General features: G+C 37.8%; 1 protein-coding gene across 4 annotated transcripts in view; it reads left to right on the top strand.

Moving 5' to 3' along the window:
- The window catches only part of FRY (FRY microtubule binding protein), a 159,439-nt gene that overhangs the window by 22,017 nt on the left and 114,900 nt on the right, over positions 1-22,522 (top strand). For all 4 annotated transcript variants that reach the window (XM_005426367.2, XM_031061396.1, XM_031061397.1 and 1 more), the window contains exon 2: positions 8,084-8,283. In XM_005426367.2, coding sequence (XP_005426424.1) covers positions 8,084-8,283 — 200 coding nt within the window. The remainder of the gene's footprint in view (positions 1-8,083; positions 8,284-22,522) is intronic.

Raw genomic sequence — 22,522 nt, 5'->3', positions numbered from 1 at the left:
TGCCACTTTTTAGTGAATGTACTAATTAATTTGTCTGCTGTTTTCTGTCCTTGCTGTTCCTTGAGTTCACATGAAATTTGTATTTTCCTATTACAGTAAAAGGAATAGGAAGTTTGGACAAGATTTGCCAAACCAAGTCTACAGTATTTGGAACTGTCTTTTGTAGCTCTACAAGTACTGTGAAAAGAGTGGAATAAATATATCTAAACCTGGCAACAACATTTTTTCACTAAGTATTCAGACAGAAATAATTTAAAATATTGGTCTTATCTTGGGTAAATTGGTAACCAAGTCCTGGAGTGCCTTTATCATGGAAGATACTGTCTTCCTTTCTCTTCCCCATGCCAATTTACACAACTTAATCTCCTGAGGCATGTCTCTTTAAAGAAATTTAAGGAATCTGAAATGTATAAATTAGCCTTTTCTCCCTTATAGTTTCAGAATAATCAAGTATTTGAAGATACCCATTTTGGAGAGCTGAGGTCATCTCAACACTTTATTGGATATCCTCCCAAATCTGTTCCCTTTGGACTTGTTTTCTAAATGAACTGCTTTGCTCCAGTATCTTGAACTTCTGTTGTACTTTTCCCCACTGACCCTACTGTCTCTTCTCTATTTTGTCTTCTAGACTAGATAGTATTTCCTCTGGCATAAGGATTTCCAGACTTTTGTTTTGCATGTAATTGTTTAGGTTTTATCTTTGGTGCATTGCAGGCCATCTATCTAATTGGTCAACCAAAGAAGCTCTTCCTAAAGAATCCTCTATTTGGATTAAATAGACTTTTGAAAGTCAGGATGAGTTGGGATAGGTTTACGTCATGTTCTTGTGTCAAGATAGCTGCACGAAATGACTGATTGTCTTCTCCAATAGTTGCATGAACAGTTTTAGACAGTCTTTAGAGTCTGGAGTTTTCAAATACATGTTTACTGAGATTTCACAGGATCACAGAATGAACTAGGTTGGAAAAGACCTTTAAGATCATCTAGTCCAGCCTATGATCTAACACCTCCTCATCAGCTAAACCATGGCACTAAATCCCATGTCCAGTCCTTTTTTAAACACGTCTGGGAACAGTGACTCCAGCACCTCCCTGGGCCAACAATTCCATTGCCCAGTCACTCTTTCAGTGAAGAATTTCTTTCTAACATCCAACCTTCATTTCCCTTGGCACAGCTTCAGGCTGTGCCCTCTCATTCTGTCAGTTGTCTGGGAGAATAGACACAACCCCCACCTGACTACAGCCACCTTTCAGGTAGCAGTAGAGTGATAAGGTCACCTCTGAGTCTTCTTTTTTCCAGGCTAAACACCCCCAGCTCCTTCAGCAGGGCTTGTATTCTAAGTTCACCAGCCTTGTTGTCCTCCTGTGGACACATTCAAGAATCTCAACATTTTTCCTAAAGTGAGTGGCCCAGAACTGAACACATGCAAATTAATTATGAAAATAATGCTTACATTAAAATCGTGCTATTTGTGCTATTAGTACATCTTACTAATACACTGGAATAACATTTTCCTTGGGAATCTTACAATTTATTTCACTAAGTTAAAAATGGATCTGCTAGACCTTTTGTTTGATTCTTTCAGCAAAAGTTTCCTTTTTTTTATTCTCTGTCTATCAAGGTTGAATTAATTGAGAATGTTCTCCTTCAAAAGCTGAAAAAGCAACCTTTTGTGGCACATTGACCATATCCTTGTAAATTAAATTCTTCGTGCTTTATTTAATAATGTGTTTTCTTTTTTATATTATAATTGCTGTTTTAAAACCAAGCAAATTTTCTCAAGAGTTACTGCATCAGATGTACTGTTATTCTTAAGGATATGTGATTTCTCACTGATTCTTGGCATGGGAAAAGAAGAGATACTGGGTTGGCTTTATCGAAAGTAATTTAGACTGTATGTACTTTTGGCCTAAAGACTAGTTACAAAACAAAACCCATCCTGTGTTGTCACTGTGCTTTGCATTTCTATACTAATTGCTTTCAGCTTGGATTGTATGATAATACATGTGTTTGATGTGTGTGGTTTGTTTTTGTCGAACTCCATTATCCTGTCTCATGTTCTTGGAGTGCCTGAAGTAGTTTCACTAATCTGTCAGCATAGTATGTACTTGTGGATAAATATAGACGTGCAGCCACTCTGTGAGTGGTCATCATCATATGCTGAAGCTAAAAATTACCCCTTTGGTTATGGAAAGGCTGAGCTGATCTGCAGGCCTGCTCTAGCTCAGACATTGCATTCAGCATTTGTCTATTAAGAAACGATAACAAGAAACTGAAGGAAATGTCTTCCTCACAAGCAGTGAGGAAGTGTGAAACAGGATTATGAAACAACTAATTTATTTTTCTATTTTAGTTAGAAAAGGATTCTAACTTTTCTAACTGAAGGAGTGCAACATTTCAGGTATTCACAGGCTCATGGATATTACAGTAGCATGTTGGAGAAAATCCAGCGTGATCAGCTTTATAAAGGGACTCGGTAGGTATGAAAATACTGCAAGTTGATGTTTGTGTTTGTCTTATTAGTTTGTTCATTGCTGCTAAAGTGCAAATTTGACACAGTTTACTAAAAAAATGTAACCTCTGCTTTTCTGCTTAAAGATACTGAAAATTCAGTAACTGTATGGCTGAAGTTATATCCAATGTAGCACAGATTCTTGGCTTGTGCATTATGATCATTCAGTGGTTTTGATTCCTCTTACAGCTCTAAGTAAAATAGGGCAGATCATAGCAGGGACTCTCTTATGATAATTTCATTTGGTACTTATCCCCAGTATCAGCTTTTGACCATTGCACGAAAACTACTGTGCTTTTTTACAGCTGTTTTTCTGATCAGGGAAATGATCAATACATGGAAAAATCTAGCAGTGACTTTATGTCAGGAGGCCTTTCTGTCTCAATAGTATACGGTTGTGATGACAACCATGTGTGATATTACACTAATATTTCCATATTTATTCCTTGTCTTTCATTTTTTGAAAATACATAAAATTGAGAAAATTATGTGCTTATAGCCTGCAGTAAATGAAAATGCTCTGTAGGATAAGAGTACAGTTTGAAATACAGCTTATTGCACATTTACTAGAGAAATAAGAGACTGTGTTGGAAATAAGAAACAGTGCTTCAGACAGAATTACACCTACAAATGGTACAGACATTTCATAGTTGATCGAGCATGGTTAAACTTTGTTACAGATTTTTGTAGGATAGGAGCTTTAAATATGTATACAACTTTCTAAACTTGATTTGTACATTCTCTGCTACTGCAGAGTCCTTGAGCATCAGGGTTACCATGGTATCCTCCATGTGCATCACCATTCATTCTCCTGGGGGATGAGCTACTTTCCTCTAAGTCAAGGATTTAGCTTAATACAGTGCTTATATGGTGACCAATATCCTGCAATATGTAGACATTCAAACTAAATGCTTCTGTGATCTGTTCTGGTAGTTCTCTTTGTATAAAATTTATTATTTTGAGATCAGGCAGTAAAAACGACATTTGTTAAGGAAATCAGTATCTCAAATTGAGTATAACTCCTTCCTTCCACCCACCTCCTTCCATGTATCTTCAGCATGCACCCACGCAAACTCTACATGGTGATTTCTCATGTTAAAATTATGTATTTAATTTATTTAAATTATTTATTTATTTAATTTATTTAAATTTATTTAATTTCTTTGGGGCAGTGTTTCACTGGGGTAGATGGCGAAACTGAGCCCATCCTTTTTACTGCTACTTCTAAGGCTCACATTATAATGTGTCAACATAAAGGAACCAACCAGTAATGCAGCTGCTTCTTTGAGTCCTTGATTTCTAATTTTATGTCTCAGAGGCAACTTTTTAAAGTGAGTTTTATAGGGCTCTCGGTCTAGGCATAAAAGCTATATTCTGTTAAAGCTCATACGTTATCAGTATAGATATCAGTGATAGTCTTGTCACTGGGCCAGATTTTTTCAATGCAAATATCAAGCATATGCAAATGCTGGAGTTAATGACGCTGAAAAGATGCCTTAGAAAGCCAAACCTATATATAATAGTTCATGACCAACTCATGATCAACTCCAGACCCTCAGAGTGTTGGCAATGTTAGCTTTCACACTAAAGATGCTTAAATGGAGTTAACAGCTACAAAATGGTCTTTTAAAAACTTGAACTAAATCAATGTCATATGTCAGTCATTTCTCTAAACTGCTGTAATTGCTGTAGTAATGATAGATGTTAGCCCCCAGGAGGTGTTTTTTCTGTATTTGGGGAAAGGTTGTGAAGTTCTTTATTTCTGAGAAGAACTATAATTAAAATTCTTGGTGCATGGCAAATCTCACAAATAATTGCATTCCTCTATTACAGTGTGCAAATAAGTGATTTTTTAGTTAGATGTCTGGGAAAAAAAATTAAATCCACCTGTGTCACAAACCTAACTGAATCATTGTTAAAAGGCTTTGTGAAAAACGCCAATCACTTGTTTTTAAAATTCTAAAAGTTTAATAGTAATAAAATGGTTATAAAAATAGTAATACAATTAGAGTTATAATAATTTGGACAAATTGAATTAGGACAATATGAGAGAATAGAGACAAAGAGTTATGGACATCCGGGTACCTTTTTCTGGGCAGCATGAGCCCGAAAAAGGACACACGTTAACAGAGGATTAACCCTTAAAAGCAATAGCCTGTTGCATATTCATACACTTCCTACATGATGCATAAATTCCATTCAAACACAGGATTCTGTCTGCTCATCGTCAACTTCTTCCTCTGAATCCCAACAGCTCCTTCGAGGCAGGAAGAAGTTCGTTTCTTCTGCTAAGAGGGCAATAAATTCTTTTTGTCTGAAAGATTTAGGTGTCCTGTGGCTGGTATCTCGCTGCGAGTCCTTTCCTTAAAAAAAGTATCCTACATAGCATAGTTTCTATTTTAACATTTTTTATAACCTAAATCTACATTTAACACACTACTTAAGAGAATTAATACAGCATTACTTTCTAACACAACACATATAATATTCATTTTAATATTTGCGAAAAGCCAATCATAAAATACGCATTTTTCACAGGCTTCCTACTAACAATGGCTATGTGGATTTAAATTCCAGTCTCAGAACTCTGGCTGAATGCTCCGCTGATGGAAGATTAGGGTGGCAGCTCCCAGGTAGCATGGCTAAGGTTTGGCCGGGATGTGCAGCGTGCCTGCTCTCACACACCGCCCCGCCTGCCTGCCTCCCTTGAATCTCCCCGATGCCCTGAGCTTAGCAGCCAGGTTTGCAGCAGAATTGCCGAGGAACAGAAGGCAAGTTTGTGTTCGGTCAGATTCCTCCGAGAGGCAGCCTGGGCCGGCTGCCTGGCCCCAGCGCGGGGTGTTGTGCTTGGCAGGGGCCGCGCTGGCGAGCAGCCCGCCCGGCCCGGGACGGGGCTTGCGCCGCACTAAGGACATAAATCCTTAAGAAAATTGGTTTCACTGCTCGCCAAAGAATTCTCCTGACCGAGCACTTGGAGACCGAGCGGATTTCATGGGTAGATGTGAGCCGATCGAAACCGCACATTTGGCAAATGTATTCCTGATTGTAAAAATGTTGTCTGACTCCATCCTGAAGCTATTTGTGGAGAAATTTCCATTGCCTGGTGTATTTGATAGTCCATAAAAATTTGCATCTGATCCTTTTCATCCCACATCAGGTTTAAGTTTTAAGAGAGCCTTCTGCCTTTGCATCCCACTGCCTTCAGTTTTAAGTTTTAAGAGAGCCTGGGTGATGACAGAGGAGCAGTAGCACTTACACTCTTCTCTGGTGGCGCTTTATTCAGTACTTTGAAGTAGATTATTATTGAGAACAACAGTGTTATTTTTAGAACAAGTTTTGTGTAGTATAAATGTAGGAGTTTTATGCGCTTTGTTTTTTGCACAGTCATAATGCCAGGAAGATTCTATGATAATGCTTTTGCCCTCAAAAAATCAAGTGAAACTTTGCAGGAAACGAATCTAGCAGGAAACATCTGTCACAGTGGGAGAAGTGCTGCTGCTGTGCTGAAGAGTGATGCTGTACCTCATCAGTGAGGGGTTATTTTCAGTGAAGAAAATAAAAGTATAGATGTGTTACGCTTGCAGAATAATAGCTACATGAAGAGAAGCATTTCTGTCTTCTATTATAGTCATATAGGAACTTCTAAACTGATTTTTCTAAAGGAAAACACGTTCTCTTTTCTCTAGGGAATGCTTTTTTTATTTTTCAGTGTAATTTTGGGTTCTTATTTAAAAACTCTGAAACCATAAAGTTTCTTCTTTTTTTTTTTTCATTTTTGTTCAGCAAAAGTTAATGCTCCATTAAATTTGCCTAACACTGTTAAAATAGTGTTAAAGTCCGTAGGAAAGGTCAAAAATGTAATCTATCATTAAAACAATCATATGTCACTACTAATTACAATCAATTTTAATAACACGTACAATTTTGTACCTCAAAGGAAACGTGATACTAAAGGTATTAGATATGAGGCAACCATCATTGTAGTTCATTCTTCTTTCTCTCTTTCTTTCTTTGCAACTTGGATGCAAATGTAACCCTCTGGAGTGCAGTGCTATGGGGAAGTGCTGTAATGGTTTTAGTTCACAATATTTCCATGGTTTGTATTGCCTTAAAGCGTCTCTGTCCCAATCACCAGTAGAACTCGTGGGCATTGTGACACTTTTTTTACATTCAGAGTGGATAATGGCTGGTCTTGCCAGTGTTACTTAATTTGCTACTTTAAAAGTCTCTGGCAAAACAGAGAGAGTGCTCCCAGTATCTGCCTGAGCACCAAACATGACTTTTATTGCCAGTAAGAGCGGAGCCCTGAGGATTTTGGGTTGTAAATTTTATGTGTAGAATGGTAACATTTGCAGTGCTTCCTTTTAATTTTCCTTCATTCACAGAAAAACAGCAAGTAGAGCTCAGTCTAGTATACAATATCTTGATACTCATTATGGGGAATTCAGTCACAGGGTAATTTAGATTGGAAGGTATCCCCGGTGGATGATTAGTCCTACCCCTGCTTGCTTACCACCTCCTGAGAAACCTAGGGAAGGTTTCTCAGGATCTTGTCTGGTCAACTTTCAGGTGTCTCCGAAAGTGGAGTTTCTGCTGTATCTCTGGACAACATGCATCAGTGCTTGATCACATCCTCTCGGTGGAAATTATTTCCATATATCTAATAGAAACTTATCACATTCAAACTAGTGTCTCTTGCCTCTTGTCCTGTCATTCTCGGCTCAAAGGAGAATCTAGCTCCTTGGCATCTTTGCTATACTCCATTAGGTAGCTAAAGAGTTCACTAAGATTCTCTTCTCAAGGTTGAATTTGTCCAGTGCTCTCAGCCTTTACTAGCCTAGCAAGCTCCTGAATATCTTTGTGGTCCTCTCTTGACCTTGTTTCAGAATGGCAGTGTCATTCTTGTATGGGAGAGCACAAATCTGAGCAAAATACGCCGGATGTAATCTCAAAAGGGCCAGATGGAACTGTAGGGTTTGGTATTTTCAGGACAGCTAATGCATAATTAATACTTTTTGATCATGGAAAACATTCCATCTCTGGCTCTTCATGTAAGATTTATACTGGTAACATGTATGTTGTTTTTTGAATCATTCTTAACTGACCTCAGTATAGATTACAGGAGAATAAGATCCTTTACAACTCACCATAGTCAAAAGACCAGACTCGAGGCTAAACCAGTTTGAATAGCAATAAAGAATAAATTTTTGTTAGTTGACAGCTGAGTTACAGGTCTGACTTGAATGCAAAAGATAAAAAAATGAGGATTTTTTCAGATAGGTATCAGCAAGTCTTACTGTGGGGAAAAAAAAAGAAGACTGAGTATGCACTGCATAATAAACGCCTCTCAATTTTTATATAAAATATTTCATCTTTGATTTCTTCTTCCAGTTAGATAATGTGTATTTCACCTATGGTACCATGGAAGTTATATTGACGTGTTGTGTATTTCTCTGATTAGCAGCCAGTCTCCAGTTTTGCTTTGACAGTGTAGTGAGCTGTTGAGGTGCTCTGTGGCAGTTAAACCATGTTGAATTACCCAGAAGTACATGTGTATTTTCTACATTTCAGCTTCTCCAGTTGGTAACGGATATATCAAGCCACCTGTCCCTCCTGTTTCTGGTACACAGAGAGAAAGAGGACCCCCAGCCATGCTGCCCATCAGCATTGACCCAGACAGCAAACCTGGGGAATATGTCCTGAAGAGCTTGTTTGTTAACTTCACTACCCTGGCCGAACGCAAGATTCGCATCATCATGGCAGAACCTCTTGTGAGTAAAAAGAAACTCCATGTATATTTTTATATATATATATATTTATATCCTGTGCTTTGAATTTGTTTTAATAGCAGGCTTGCTTGCTGTGCAATGAAGAATATTTTGCTTGCAATCTGCGTTGGAGTTTGATAGTGTTTCCCAAACTGTAAGATCTGCTGCTATGGCAAGTAGAATGTTGTGGGAGAGGGCAGAAGTATGCAAGATATGCCATAGGGGTGACATGAAAAGGAATTGATATTTAATTTCTGTTTGCAGTGTGGGCACACCCTAATAGGATTGAGAGGCAGAAGGGGTGTCAGCCAGCATAGATTTCACAGCTGGGAGAGCAGTCACTTGAGTCAAAATAGATTAGAAAATGCTGAAATATGATAAAAGCGGTATTTCTGAACATTACAGGTTTTCAGCTAGAACATGAAAATGGCTACCACTTTTAGTTCTGACAGTAGTAGATTTCATAATCTAGCAGAGGACTATAGCACCTATTTTCCAGATATGAAAAAGCATGCAGCACTTGAGCAAGAAGTTACATTACAAGGTCTTGCACAGTGAGAGAGCCATTGTTATTTGTATTTTTAGGCAAATTTAACACGCAAGTATGTCTCTTGCAATTTGTCTTATGTAACTGAACTTCCAGGACGCTGCTCATTTAATTTGAGATTACATTTTAGATACATTCTTGCTATTTTGGTTAAGGAAGAATATTTATATAACTTACATTTTACTTCTGATGAGGTAAAAAAACACCAAGACCTAAAAATAACCAGAAATCTCTACTTCTGTACTATCAAGGAATTTTAATAAAATCCTAGAATGTTTTTGTTATAAAGTCCAATGTAGAATACTTAGTTCAGTTCCCCATTTTCATGATATTTTGAAGGCAAAATTAAAATTTTCTTTATTCTGATGGCATCTGTTTAGCTTTGATTTAGATTCAGAAGCATTTGATGCTTGGAAAGATTTACCAGGCTTTCTTCTGAAACATTAGCTAGATGCAAGATGACAGAGCTATCTTATGTAATTTGGAAATAACACCAAAAAAAGCTTACAGTAAAGAATATTATGACAAAACCCCATTTTTTTCTTCTTTGATGTGTTCCCTCCAAATCAGGAGAAGTAGAATAAACTGACAGTCATAGTGTAGGTCCTTTTAAAAAATAAAATCCCAGCAGCTATTTATTACCATCCAGTCTTCATGTAATGCCCAGAGAATGTCTTTAAAATTTTAAAACAAACCGTGTATAAAATTACTTGACAAGATCAGGAAAGCAGCACTAAGACCAGTACTGAGGACATAATTTCCTTGCAGCACCTTTGTTACTCTTAAACATGAACATCTGCATTTTCATGTAAGATTTCAGGCATGGATTTATTCCCATTTCACCTTGTGTTAAGATCAGTTGCTGTGTGGTAATATGTTGGTTTTTTCACTTTGAGAAACTATTATTATCTGAATGTTGATCTTATTCTAGAAGTTATTCAATGGAATTTTATTTGGTAAAGTCAGTGTAGAATGTGGAAATATTACAAGAGACTGGAATGTCACCTTCCTGTCACCATTTTCAGAATGTATTTTTTACAGGGGTCTGACCATGAGACACTAACAATAATGCAATTACATACTCACATCTCATTAGTACTAATAAAACTTACAAGCCATGGCATGCTGCTGTTTGAGGTTGGCTGTGACCAATGAGTAAGCAGGATTCTGTAGGCATTCAGTCAAAATGATCTTGAAATAATTAGGTTGTAATGAAAGAAGTGACAAGGGAAAATGGCAAAAATTATTCTCAAATAATAGCTCAGAATATAAGTCTACCCTTTTGGTGAGGTAGCTGCTGGATGTTTAGCAGCTTTGTTCCCACATTTTAATCTACTGATTAGAACTGTGACCAGGAGGTCCCAGGGGTTTGGGAGACGAAGTTTATAAATAGTGGTGAAAAGCTACCTTTTGGCCTTTTTTCACAATAGGTAGTCAGATGGTGAACTCTTTGAAGTTTATGTTCTAATTAAACTCAAATGTACTTCAAAGGAAGTCAAACATGCACAGTGCTCAACACTGAGATATTTCTAGTTTGATTTCTCCAAGTCATTACAAGATATGACAGTTTAATTTTATAATGAGTGATGAATATTTAGGATATCTTCTAGAGAAGATAAAATGATCTGTTTATAATATTGTTGCCTTTGCATCTCTTTTATCACCAAGTCTAACTCACATTGAAGCTCTGAAGTTACTATGGTTAAATTAAATATTTATTGATACCTTTTTTACCTGGATCATTCTTTTGGTACGCATATTCTGCCTGCTTATACTTTCTGATTATCATTACTGTTGTTTTTATGAATTTTTCTCTCAGTTTCTTTGGGTTCCATATGCCCATGTGATATATCAGTCTCTTTCTTTTGTTGTGCACACAGAGCTGTAGTGTAAATTGCAGTGTTCTGGCAACTGTGTTGGAAAACCATGTTTGTGTCACACCATGAGTTGCAGATGCTAGAAAGGCACTAGAAAGCTTTGCTATTTTTTAGGGTGTCAGTGAAGGGCACAGCAAACCCCACCCCTTCCTGCAGCCCCATGAAGTCTCGTCTGGAATAGCAGTGTTCCAGTGGGAGAGAAAGCAGCGAGCAGTGTCACCCACTCATCCTGCTGCCCTTGCTGGCAACCAAGTATCATTTGACATTTTGGTTACTGGATCTGGCAGTGATCATCATAAAAAACACACTCCCCAGTTAATCTGTTTTCTAGACATGAATATAATGTCAGGTATCCACTGCTAAGTCTCTAACAACTTAAAATGGAAAATTTTTGTTTCCGGATTTGACATTCTTTAACTTTGTCTGCAGAATATTTTATTCAGAATTTCAGTTCATTTTTTCCTCTTTTTAGGATCTTTAATGTATAACAAAACAATTCAGTAATTAAAAGTTCACAATCATGTGGCTAATTTTTAATGAATAACTGCTGTACCCAGATTGTCAAGTTATATTATTTCAAATTAAAAGTATTTGACATCAGACTTGATTAAAGTGGATTGTCCAGTTTAAAAAATAAAATTCCCATAAATGAAATGTAAATAATATTTTCTTGATAATATTTATTAATTTCCTGGTTCTTTTCTGTAGGTAATTGTTCTTATTTTTAACAAATAGTAAGATTTTATTCCACAGACCTTTTTTCACAGCTGATTTAATTAATATTTAATTTTTATCAATTTTTATTTTAAATCTTCCCTGCATTGCTTCACTTACAAACACAATCTGATATTTTATTACTGCTGATTTTCTTTCAAGCAGTGGTGACCTTGAAATGAAGCTAGAAAGAGGAAGCCAGGGAAATATTCTTGCCAGTTCAAATGAAAGAATATGTATCATAGCTCTGTAAGGAGAAAACTCAGAAAACAGTTTCCTTTTTTAGGACTGTTGATTATCACTTTGGGTAATAATTCATCCTGTGCATACAGAGCAGGCTAATCTTTAAATACGGCTTTCAGCAGTACTTACACACAGCTGTAGACATTGATAAAACATAGGGAGCTACAGGCATTGACAGTTGTTAATGGTTAATTTAGCTGTTGGTAAACTTTCATTATGCTTTTCTCCTGCAAGCATCTTCTTTTACTGAGCTTGTCTAAATTCAGGATCTCTCTGAATACAGAACTCAAAAGCAGAATTTACTCATTACAGGATTGGGACTATAAGCATATTCATGTATTCTGCATGAAACTTAGGCAGGTTTCATCTCACCATTAGGAAAAACCCTGAAAGGAGTGATGTGGCTGATACTAGTGTCTTTATTACTCCCATTTCCTTAGGAGCTTGAAGACATTAAAATAGAGATCTGTTTCAAGACACAGCTGGTGATACTAACCTAGCAGATGGTTCAGAAGACCTTGAAAAAAATGAGGGATAATGCAAATTGCAGAGACTGACCAACCAATATGTGTAATGGGACTCATTTCTGATTAGCTTCAGTCTAGGCTTCACTTTCTCTAGGCAGGAGAAGAATATGCTAGGAACAGACTTGGGAGAAAAGGAAGTAGGTTTTTGTTTTCTGAAGACTGGGCTAGGCTATGATAACACCAAGTAGTTTTATCCCACAGCTGTAATGTAGAATTTTCTGGTTTACATGGACTAAAACTCCAGCTGCATCACACCAGGTGACAACTCCCTCGTTGTCACCTGTAATGAGACACATTACAGCTACACACATTTTACATTTGAAGTCCTCATTAATAGTTTGGCACGTACAAGGACTTTGGCCCCCTGTTTATTCACAGGGAATAGATAGTAGTTACTGTAAGGAACAAGTAATTTCCTGGAAAAGAGGAAAGGCAAGCTGCCTTGCTCTGTTCTAGCTATTGACTCAGGATATGTATGCCCAGACAAATTGACAATTGCACAATTTTATTTTAATACCTTTATGCAACTATATATTGAAAATTCTGTTCTCTTTTCTCATACAAAACATATCTAGGGCCTTTCCTTTATAAATGGTACAAGCATGCTGCCTTCCCATTGTCATCTGTCCCTATCCACTCTGTGTCACTGAGGGATTATGCCACTGATCATTAATCTAATTCTTTTATTCCATGAGTGTTTGTGTTAGTCAAAACTTTGTAAAGCATGTGGCAGTCAATCCCAGCTCTAAGAACCTCATAATTCATAATACCATACCTCAGTATCTAATGTCTCATAATTCTTTATTTCTATTGTATTATTTATTTAGCATTTAAATTATAGAAATAAATATTATTATACTAGCTTCTTTAGACTTAGTTGCAACAAATAATGTGTAGATCATTAAGAATAATTATTCTTAATTATTCTTCTTAATTATTCTTTCAAGAATTGTTGCTGAAGTACTTAAGATGCTTCTTTATGAAATTCTGCCTCACTTTATTATTCTCTGCTGGGGACCGTTCTCTCACCTCCTCATAAGAAAGTGAAAGTATCTGCACAGCATATTACTTTAGGTACTCAATATGTAACCTGAACATGTATGATCTTTTCATTGCATGGAGCCCCACGGATCTGTTTCAGTGGATGTGTTGATTGAATGTGCAAATCTGTGTCAGTCAGTTGTAGGACAGTCTGGAGGACCGAGAACAGTCATTCCCCTCAGGAGGGGTCTGTCTCCTAATTCTCCTAGAAAGTGTCAGCTCAGCAGAGTTCCTTTCCTGCAAGTCATTGACTGGATCCTGGATCAACTTTTTAGACTGGTAGTTGGTCTCAGTATTTTATTCAACTTCTAGCCATACCTAAGGATTTCTCATTGCCCAGAGAAGCTTTAAGTGCCCAGTCCCTGGAAGTATTCAAGACCAAAATAGAGCAATCTGATCTAGTGGGAGGTGTCCCTGCCCATGCCAGGAGGGTTGGAGTTTGATATTCTTTAAGGTCCTTCCAACCCAAATCACTCAATGATTCTATGATTCTGAGTTTAATTTCTGTGTGGACTGTCTCTTCAGTTCTGTTTCCTTTTACTCAGACTTTCCAGCAGCTAACTGCTCTGTTTCAAGAAATCAATTAAGCCGAACAATGGTTCAGTCATCACTCTTCCCTTCTTCACTAATCAGTTTTCCTTGGGAGTTCACTGGCTTTCCAAATATAGTCCAGTCCGCTGGTGATAAAGAAGCCCAAGCTGGGCCAGATCAGTGTGCTCTTTTCTCCAGCAGAAGGAAAGGCAGCTAAGCCTGGGAGATCTCTTCCATGAAATAAGCAGGCTCTACTCAGGAACTCAAAGGATGAATGAAAACAGAAAATCATGGGAAAGATTGGCCTTTTGTACAAAAGATGGAGAGCAATCAAATATAACAAAGACAAGTCCAATGGCATAAAGATTCTTCACTTTCCTTTCCACTTACTACCACAGATATAATATCTCCCTCCAGTAATCTCAGTATGTATCTCAGGCTGAGACCTGTAGCAGAAGCCAGGCGCTGAACAGTATGGAGCTAGGGTGGGTAATCTTGAACCTCAGCACAATTATCTTCCAGAAAGACCTGGAAAGATTTGCATGATTGAAGCAATGATCATAGATCAGCTATCTTTGGTGTAGTTCAGGGAGACACACTGCAGTACTGAAACACAGAAGTTGAGGGAAAAAGAATATGAAGGATGCAGCTGGGGGAAAAAGAGATAGAGGGAGAGACAAATGTAAGGTTTCAGAAATAATTGTAGGGAGTGCAGGAGAACAGAGAGAGCATCCAGTATAGTCTGATTCCAACATCCATATGAGACTGAGGGGAAAATTTTATGCCATTTAGCGAGCAGAGAAGGAAACAGACACGTTTTTGCATAGCCGTTGGCATTGTCATTTGCACTTAGATACAGGTCCATAGAACATTCATACATTTCAGAGTCAGACGGTGTCAATGGGCACTTTCTCAGTGCTCTCGGGGTTTTCATGGCTGAGTGTGCATGCAGAATGCTCCTTGAGACATGAGCAGAGCTCATTCCCATGGCAGGACTCTTCAGGATGCTTGCTGTCCCTCGGTCTCATTACTGCATGGATACAGTTGGAGGATAGTGAATGGTACATACGATGGTTCAAATCACTATGAGAATTTAACATTGCAAGACAGACAGTCCAAGGTCACTGAGGCTGTCACACTGCGTCACATGTTGGCCAATGCTTGCAAATATAGCAGAGAACCTACCACATGCCCTTAATCACATTATGGTGTCATTTAAGGATATGGCTATTGCCACTCTCCAGAAAATGGGAAGTTCTACTACAGTCATTTCAGGCCAATCTTATCACTGAAGTCTGTCATCATGAAGGACAGAAGAAAATCAAGTGTGCACTTCAGTAGCATTGTTGGCAGATAAGTAGCAGTTCATTAAAGAGGTACCTTCCCATAGCTTCACAACAGCTTCATCCTTTGCATGCTTTCAGAGTCACATATGAAGTCATTGAGGTATTGCCTAATTTATGCGCTCTCTTCTGGGCCTGAATCTGGCATGGCACAGTTTATACATCAGACAGCTTGAATTATACCATATTTGACCCTGCATATGTGGTGGCATGCCAAATATGAGAAAACTTGAAATACTTCACATAACTATCTTCCCAAACTGGAGATCCACCCATTAAGGTCTTGTTTCATTGGCTGAGCATTAGCTTCCAATACGTGTGGAAGCTACGGATTTTGGGGCCAACAGACTTGTAGCAAAAGAACAGTGAAGGCTTACATTAGCTCTGCAAGGGCATCTGGCATCCTCCTTGAAAGTCTGTCAAATCAGTACCAGTAACCAGTAGGAAAAGGCTTCAGATCTAATCATCTTGGGACACCTCTGATACGGTACAGTTACAGCCTTTGAAATAAACACATAACCAAAAAAGGTCCAAGTAACAGAATTTTAAAGAAAACTACTGGCAGTAATTCTCAAGTTCACTTTAGAAATACACTTTCCTCATCTCTTTTTCTGTTCTGTGAAAACAGGTGCACAGTTGGTGACAATAAGTATCTACCTGATGTTAAAGCAGTAGTGGACATCAGACAGCAGACCATGGCCAGGGTCATTTGCTGTCCTCTATTACCCCTGGCTGTCTGGGTCTTGATGAGAGAATGTGATTCCTGTTTGCAGAGATCCCTGCTGCGCTTGGAGAAGCCCTGCAATTACAAGCCTAAATTTATTCAACTCAACTGATAAAGGCTTCCTATAGGCTTTATTAAATTAGGTCACATTATTCTGAGTGGGTAACCAGTGGTCAGGGCCCTAAGGCACTAATAAGCCTTAATGGCCTCCTCTGAGTCTCTCCCACACCTGCCCACAGGCCAGGACCCATTCCCAGGTTTTGGAGCCATTAATCCCTGCCACAACAGCCACAGCAGTCTCCTGCTGCCACAGCCCTGCCCCCTCCCTGTCAGGGGCCTTGCTGAGCCAGGTCACATAGCTGAAAACCCTTAATAAACCATAATAAACAGTTGAAACGATACCTTGAATAGCAGTTTCATGCAAAGGTACTTGGAAGTTTTGATATCCATCATCTATTGTTCTTATTGTTACATAGAAATCACCACATCAAACATTTTTTAGAGTATTGTGCTTATTCCAGTCCGACAGGCTCATAAATGAAAGATCTTGGATTCTCATACTGCATCCTATGACACCACTCATGACTGAGGCCTTATACATCCCTTACCCTAGCAAATTAGGTTCCAATCAACAAAATTTTATCTTCTTATATTGGAATTTTTTAGGTTAGAATCACACAAGGCTGTGATGGAATTATGGTGTCAACATTAAGTGCCCACACTTTGTCTCCAGATGGTCTTTTTAAATTTATCATACTTACACATTATAAAATCTACCTCTTTCTGTACACTGTAGTATTGCAATAAATAAAACCAGGAAAACCAAGGACAGTGTTGTAATACTAACCAGGAGGATCCTAATACACAGAGGATTTTGATGTGTTCATTAAGTTACAATTTTGAAGAGTATTAAAACGAGTTCTGAAAACAAACAACCCTGAAAATTTCCATTCTCACTTGTGCTAGAGTGTACCTCAAATCTCAGTTGAGTTATCATTAGTACTATTTTCAGCTTACAGGTTTCACAAAAGCATGTATTTGAAATATTTCTTTAAGGTTTCACAAAAGCATGTCTTTAAAAGATTTCTTTCAGAGCTGGTCCACAAGTAGTTTCCAGCTTTTTTGGGCTTAAAATATTGTAGTAAAAGAAATTAAGAATTTTTTATTCTTTTATATATATAGAAGAAAATATTTTTTCTTTTATATATAGATAAGAAAATATTTTTATTCTTATATATATATAAAAAAGAAAATGTTGCAGTAAAAAAAGTTTTACTTCCTGCCTGTGACAAAGCATCTTACTTTGCAATAGAAAATAGAAATGCTGAGAGTAGTAGATCTGTTGTTATAATTTGTTGGTTTGGGTTTTTTTTTGTTTGGGTTGCTGGTTTTTTGGGGCTGTTTTTTTTTTGTTTGTTTGTTTGTTTGTTTGGGGATTTTTTGGCTTGGTTTGGTTTCATTTAATTTCATTTCCTGGGAGGTTTTTTGCTGTTACCTGCATATTTGCAACGGCATTTAACTTTTGTTTAAAGTTTGCAACTGTTTATTGTCAACACTGAGTTAAGGGAATATCTGGGAATTTTTATACTGTTCAGATAAGAATGGTAGAGTTCTTGAGTTGCTTGCTAAAGGCTAGTGAAAGAAAATCAATTTTGTTTGTGTTGGGAGTTGTTTGTTTTTTTTTTTTTACATTCTATGTTATCCTGGGAAAGTAACAGTGCAAATTTTTGTACTTTGCATGAAATAGCAATCTCTAGTTCACTGGGTTTGCTTCTTTCTTCAGGACGCTTGAAATTTATTTCTGTAGAAAATCACTTCTGAAAATCAATTTGGTAATTTTTTGGCCTGTATGGCCATTATTTTTCTGACATATCAGTTACTTCAGACTAAACATTTACATGACCAAAATGTATGTGTCCACGTTTTAGTTTTCTTGGTAGACAGTCCAGGTAAAAGATGCCTTTTGCAGAGAATGTGGTAATCAGACAAAAATTATCCTGCAATACCCGATGTGATGACATAGTCTATCATCCAATTAGAACAGTGCATGACGGCGATGCCAAAGAGTCAAAGCCAGGGAGTGAGTACCTGTATTTGAAGCTGAACTGATGTTTTCCTGAATTTTTATATTCAGCGGTACAGGCACATCCTTTTCCACATGAACAAAACAGAAGAGCTATTGCAAAAAAAAAACCCAAAGCAATTACGTGAAGAAAGAATAGACTCAGTAATACTGAGTTTGTCTTTTAAACATGCACCTTTCATTATTTTTGTTCATTAACTGTAATTACAAGTAGGTTTTTGACTTGAGCTTGTTAAATAATTTTTTTTTGATGTAGCGTATTTTTGCATATATTTCATGGCCACTTGAAATATGCTTATTTCCACCACATGAAGTACCATGCACAATTAGTATTGCTTTTTGACTCAATTTTCAACAGTTAAATGAAGTCCATCACAGTTTTTGTTAACATTTTGTGCATCTGTAATTTTGTCTTATGCAAAGTTCTCATGTTTCCTTGAAGCTGTATTATTGTATCTTCTTTATTATGTTTGTCTTTAAAATTTCCAGTTGCTGTATGCTTAGAATTTCAAAGGTTAATGAGGGAAATCTCCTTTATTTTACTCTCTGTGTACCATGGTCACTGACAGTTTCTTAAAAGAAGAGTCTAGCAGCTAATTGATGCTAAGAGAAGTCAAAGATTCTGTTGTCATCCACTGAACAGGCAGTTTATATGTTTATGCATGAGGACCTGCTGACTTGCAAAGAATGGTTAATGAAAACTGGACACTAATTTGCCTGTTTCATTGAACTCGCAGGTGGGAGATAGTTGGGAGGCTATCAGAGTAAACAGATTATCCTTTTCAGTCAAAAAGCTTGGCTCTCTTAATTGCTTAGGTATAAATTAATTAAACTCCTTGGAGTGGTGGTGGCAATTTCCAAATAGTAAAAAGGTATATAAGTGAAAAAATCGCTTTCTGAGAAGTTCAGAGCTATTTTCTGTACAAGAGCTTTTTGTGTGTGACCCCAGACTGTTCCATATCCAATTTTGAAAGGGCCAAATAGAAGTAAATACTCACAAGTTCAGCTTCATGGACCTGCTCAGTGCAGGATCAGCACAGATCCCTTCTGGGAGCAGAAGGCAGGAGCACACGGCTGGAGTAGAGGACATGGGTTACCCATCACATGAGTACAGGACTGATAGTGATGCCTTTTCCTGGTTTTGTATGCACAAAATAATCAAAGTAAAAAAAAAAATGGACCTGTTTGAGAGCAGACCCTTTCCTACAAACACCTATTCTCTTTCCAGCTGAAAGGTGTGTAAGACAGAGATGTTCATCTGGGGGAGAGGGGGCCGATGGGTTGATTCATCATAAGAAGAAAGAATCACACTTGGGGATTTTTGGGCTCTGAAGATTGTTCTTACATGCATTTTACATATGTTGTAACTGTAGTAGTTGAATGTGTTCTATGTCTACTCCATTTTATGTGGAAAGGTGCATTCTTCTTTCTGTTTGGTGGGTCTTCCACCCCAGCAGAGTTCTCAGTAGAGTATATCTGGCTGCTTTTTTAGTGTGCAGTGCAAAAGTTAAAATTTGTGTTAAAATATCCTTTCACCATGCTTTTAGGAAGAAAAAAAAAAAAGGGGTTTATCTCAATCAGTAACACAGTAGCCTGTCACAGTTCAGTAGGAAAAACAGGCCTAATGGTTGCTGAGATTAGAAATAGCTTTAAGAGGCATTATATGTCATTATAACATGGTGGCATAGTGAAGCTTAATAGGCACTACAACATCCTTTTGTTTTTATGTTTCCCTGAACACTCAGTTCTGTGACAGGTGGCTATTCCTGTGTAAATTTACCCAATTATATTTGTGTAGCAGCCCTGAAACAGCCTTAATGTATTAACCATTAAAAGTCACTGACAGTCTTTGGAGAAATGTTTTTGTGTGTGAACAGAGAGTTTGAATGATATGTTGTTTTTTAGGTAATTTGTAAATATTATATTTAGTTGATGCATGCAAATATGATAAAATATATATTTCCTACTGCATAGTTAATATATTCTGTTTTATTATGTTCTATTTGTGTTTTCCCAAGAGCAATGAGAGAGAGGAAGGAAGTTAAGTTTTAGTTGAGCATTTTGTTTTGTAGGCATTGGTGACACAAACCATTTAGATGTTTTTATTGAGAAACAATGGTTTCAAATATTAAATTCCTTTACTATTTATCTCTAACATGTTTATATCATGGGAGTAACCAGCGTGAACAAATATAGAGTACAGAACTGAAGGCAGCACTTCAAACAAGAAATAATAAGGATGTTTAGTTTAGTGATTAAAAGTTGAAATGCTACTATTGAGAATCCATTCTTCTGAAATTTTCTAATGTTTTTTCATAGTTCAGTAAGCTATGGGCCTTCCATATTAATCAAAACTTTCTTTATTCATATTTTGTTGTTGTAGGCTTTGGCTCCAAATTCAGCCAAACTATTCATCTAAGATTTGGAAGACATTTTTGTAAAATATAGTATATCGACAGAGACTTAAATAAGTCAACTTATATTTTAAAAAGGCCTCTTTGCCATTCCTGAGTCGGGTGGGCAAGAAAATAAATTGAAGTAAAATTGTACCATGAGGCTAGAAAGGATTTTTTGAAAACTAATTAAGTGTATCTCCAGGTTAAATCTCTTGCCTAGAGACAGTTTCATATTATTACTCATTTTAATCTTTCTTTGCAAGTCTGAACTGTGGTATGCAGTAAAGACACCTACCATGAGTATAAATTTATTTTATGTAGTATCTGCCATAGCAACACTGTTGAAAATACTACGCAAAATGAAAAGGTGAGATTTGTAAGGATATTGGAACTAAGGAAATAGAATAGGCAAGTTGTTTACAGTAGATGAAAAGAAATTATCTACTGCATAAAGAAAAATTGCTGTTTTCAAAGGACACTTGAAGTACCTGCATATAATTGAGTTGCCTTTGAATTTGCTCAGTAATGTCTCCCTGACACGGTCAGTTGTTGCTCTTATCACGAATGCATTCATGCTTTTATGTTTTAGGAGTGCTTAGACAACTAAACCCCAAACACATTTCTTTCTGGCCCTTCATCTTTCTTTATTCAGTTCTTTATCTGTTCAGCACTCAGCATTAGTAGTAAGTAGTAATAAGTTATATGCTCAGTTCTCCCAAACTTCCAAACCCCTTATACAATCTTATATGGCTGTTGCCATTTGCTGCAGGGATACAATGAGTGACTCTGGTGTGGGCACCCCACTCCCAGAAGTGGGAAGGTGTGTGCAAAGACTCTTGTCTCCATGGGGTCAGGTTGGGTCCTGAGGCAGTGGCAGCAGGCAGCACCAGTGGCAGAAGTGTCCTAGGAAGGAGTCAAGGGAGAAGCAGCAGCAGCAGTAGCAGCAGCCGCCCAAACGGGGGCATGATGAAGAGGCAGAGAGAGCTGCAGCAGCAGCTGCTGCCTGGCAAAAGTGTGAGGGGAAGGGAACAGCAGGAGCAGCAGTAGGTGCAGGATGGGATGAAGGGAGGAAAAATGCCTCAACTGAAGCCCTAAACCACAGATACTGAGAAGTTATGGCAGCAGAGGCCTTCCTGGCTTTTGGCAGTTCTCCATCCCAGCTGTCTTCTGCTGTGACCAAGGCTGCTGCATGGCCTGTGAATGGTCTCTTTAGGTCAGTGCGCCACGGCTGGGGAAGCCCTGGTGTAGCACCTGTAGGAGGGCACACGATGGCTTGTATTGCATTGCCACATGGAGTCATCTTCTTTAACTCAGGGCTGCATCCCCTGGGGAATGTCATCATCAGAAACTCAAATATCGGGGAGGTGTATGTGCTTCTCCAGAGAGGTTACAGGTGATGAGGACATTTTCTGGATTGCAGTTCCTATCTCAGGTTCCCAGAGTGTGGTTTGTCTTGTTTAGAGATGGTATGTGATGAGGAATCCCACACATCATTTCTGCCTGAAACTCTGCTCTCTGAAAGCCAAGTACTGCAGTGTTGGTCATGGAAACACAAAGCTTCTGCATGCTGAAGTCCTTTTTGTTGAAATAGGCGTTTATCTATGGTAACACAAGTCTTCTGAACAGGATCAGAAATTTCTTAATTAAGAAGACAAAAAAAGGGAGTGTTGATTTTTTTTTTTCCTAAACAGCAGTAAATTCTTAGTATGCTGGTTTGTCCAGGACCCATGAAAACAAGAATCCTTTTCCTTTCAAATAAGTTAAGCACTACTTTTGAAAGTTTATCTGCTGTCCTTTTCAGTGAAAAGCAAGAGACAGAAGAAGTTGTGTCCTCCTTTGAGACACAACTAGGCAGGGTAGAGCTGACTTACTGATTGAGGAGGAGGAGGAGGACTGTGGGTGGGGTGGTATCCTGTGTTTTCTCAGGGTTACAGGGTTTTTTTATGCAGATATTCACCACCAATAATCTGTCATAAAGTTGTAATTAATAACTGTTGTGCCCGTAATGTAACCTGGAGGATTCACTTGAGATATTGGAGAAAACAATGAAAAATATTGATGGCTTTTCTGGGTAAATCAGTGACTCAGTAGAAAACATTTTGTTGATTTTTGTATTTGCTAGGTAGTCAGGGGATACTGCAGTCACCCCACAGTTGGCCTCCTTGCCAGCTGGCATTACAAGTGGATCAGCATAATTAATTTCAAAATCAGTCAGC

The sequence above is a fragment of the Geospiza fortis genome, unplaced genomic scaffold (assembly GCF_000277835.1).
Source record: "Geospiza fortis unplaced genomic scaffold, GeoFor_1.0 scaffold181, whole genome shotgun sequence".
NCBI classification, from domain to species: domain Eukaryota; kingdom Metazoa; phylum Chordata; class Aves; order Passeriformes; family Thraupidae; genus Geospiza; species Geospiza fortis.
The sequence above is the reverse complement of the archived record's forward strand: the minus strand, read 5'-3'. Positions and strand labels throughout refer to the sequence as shown.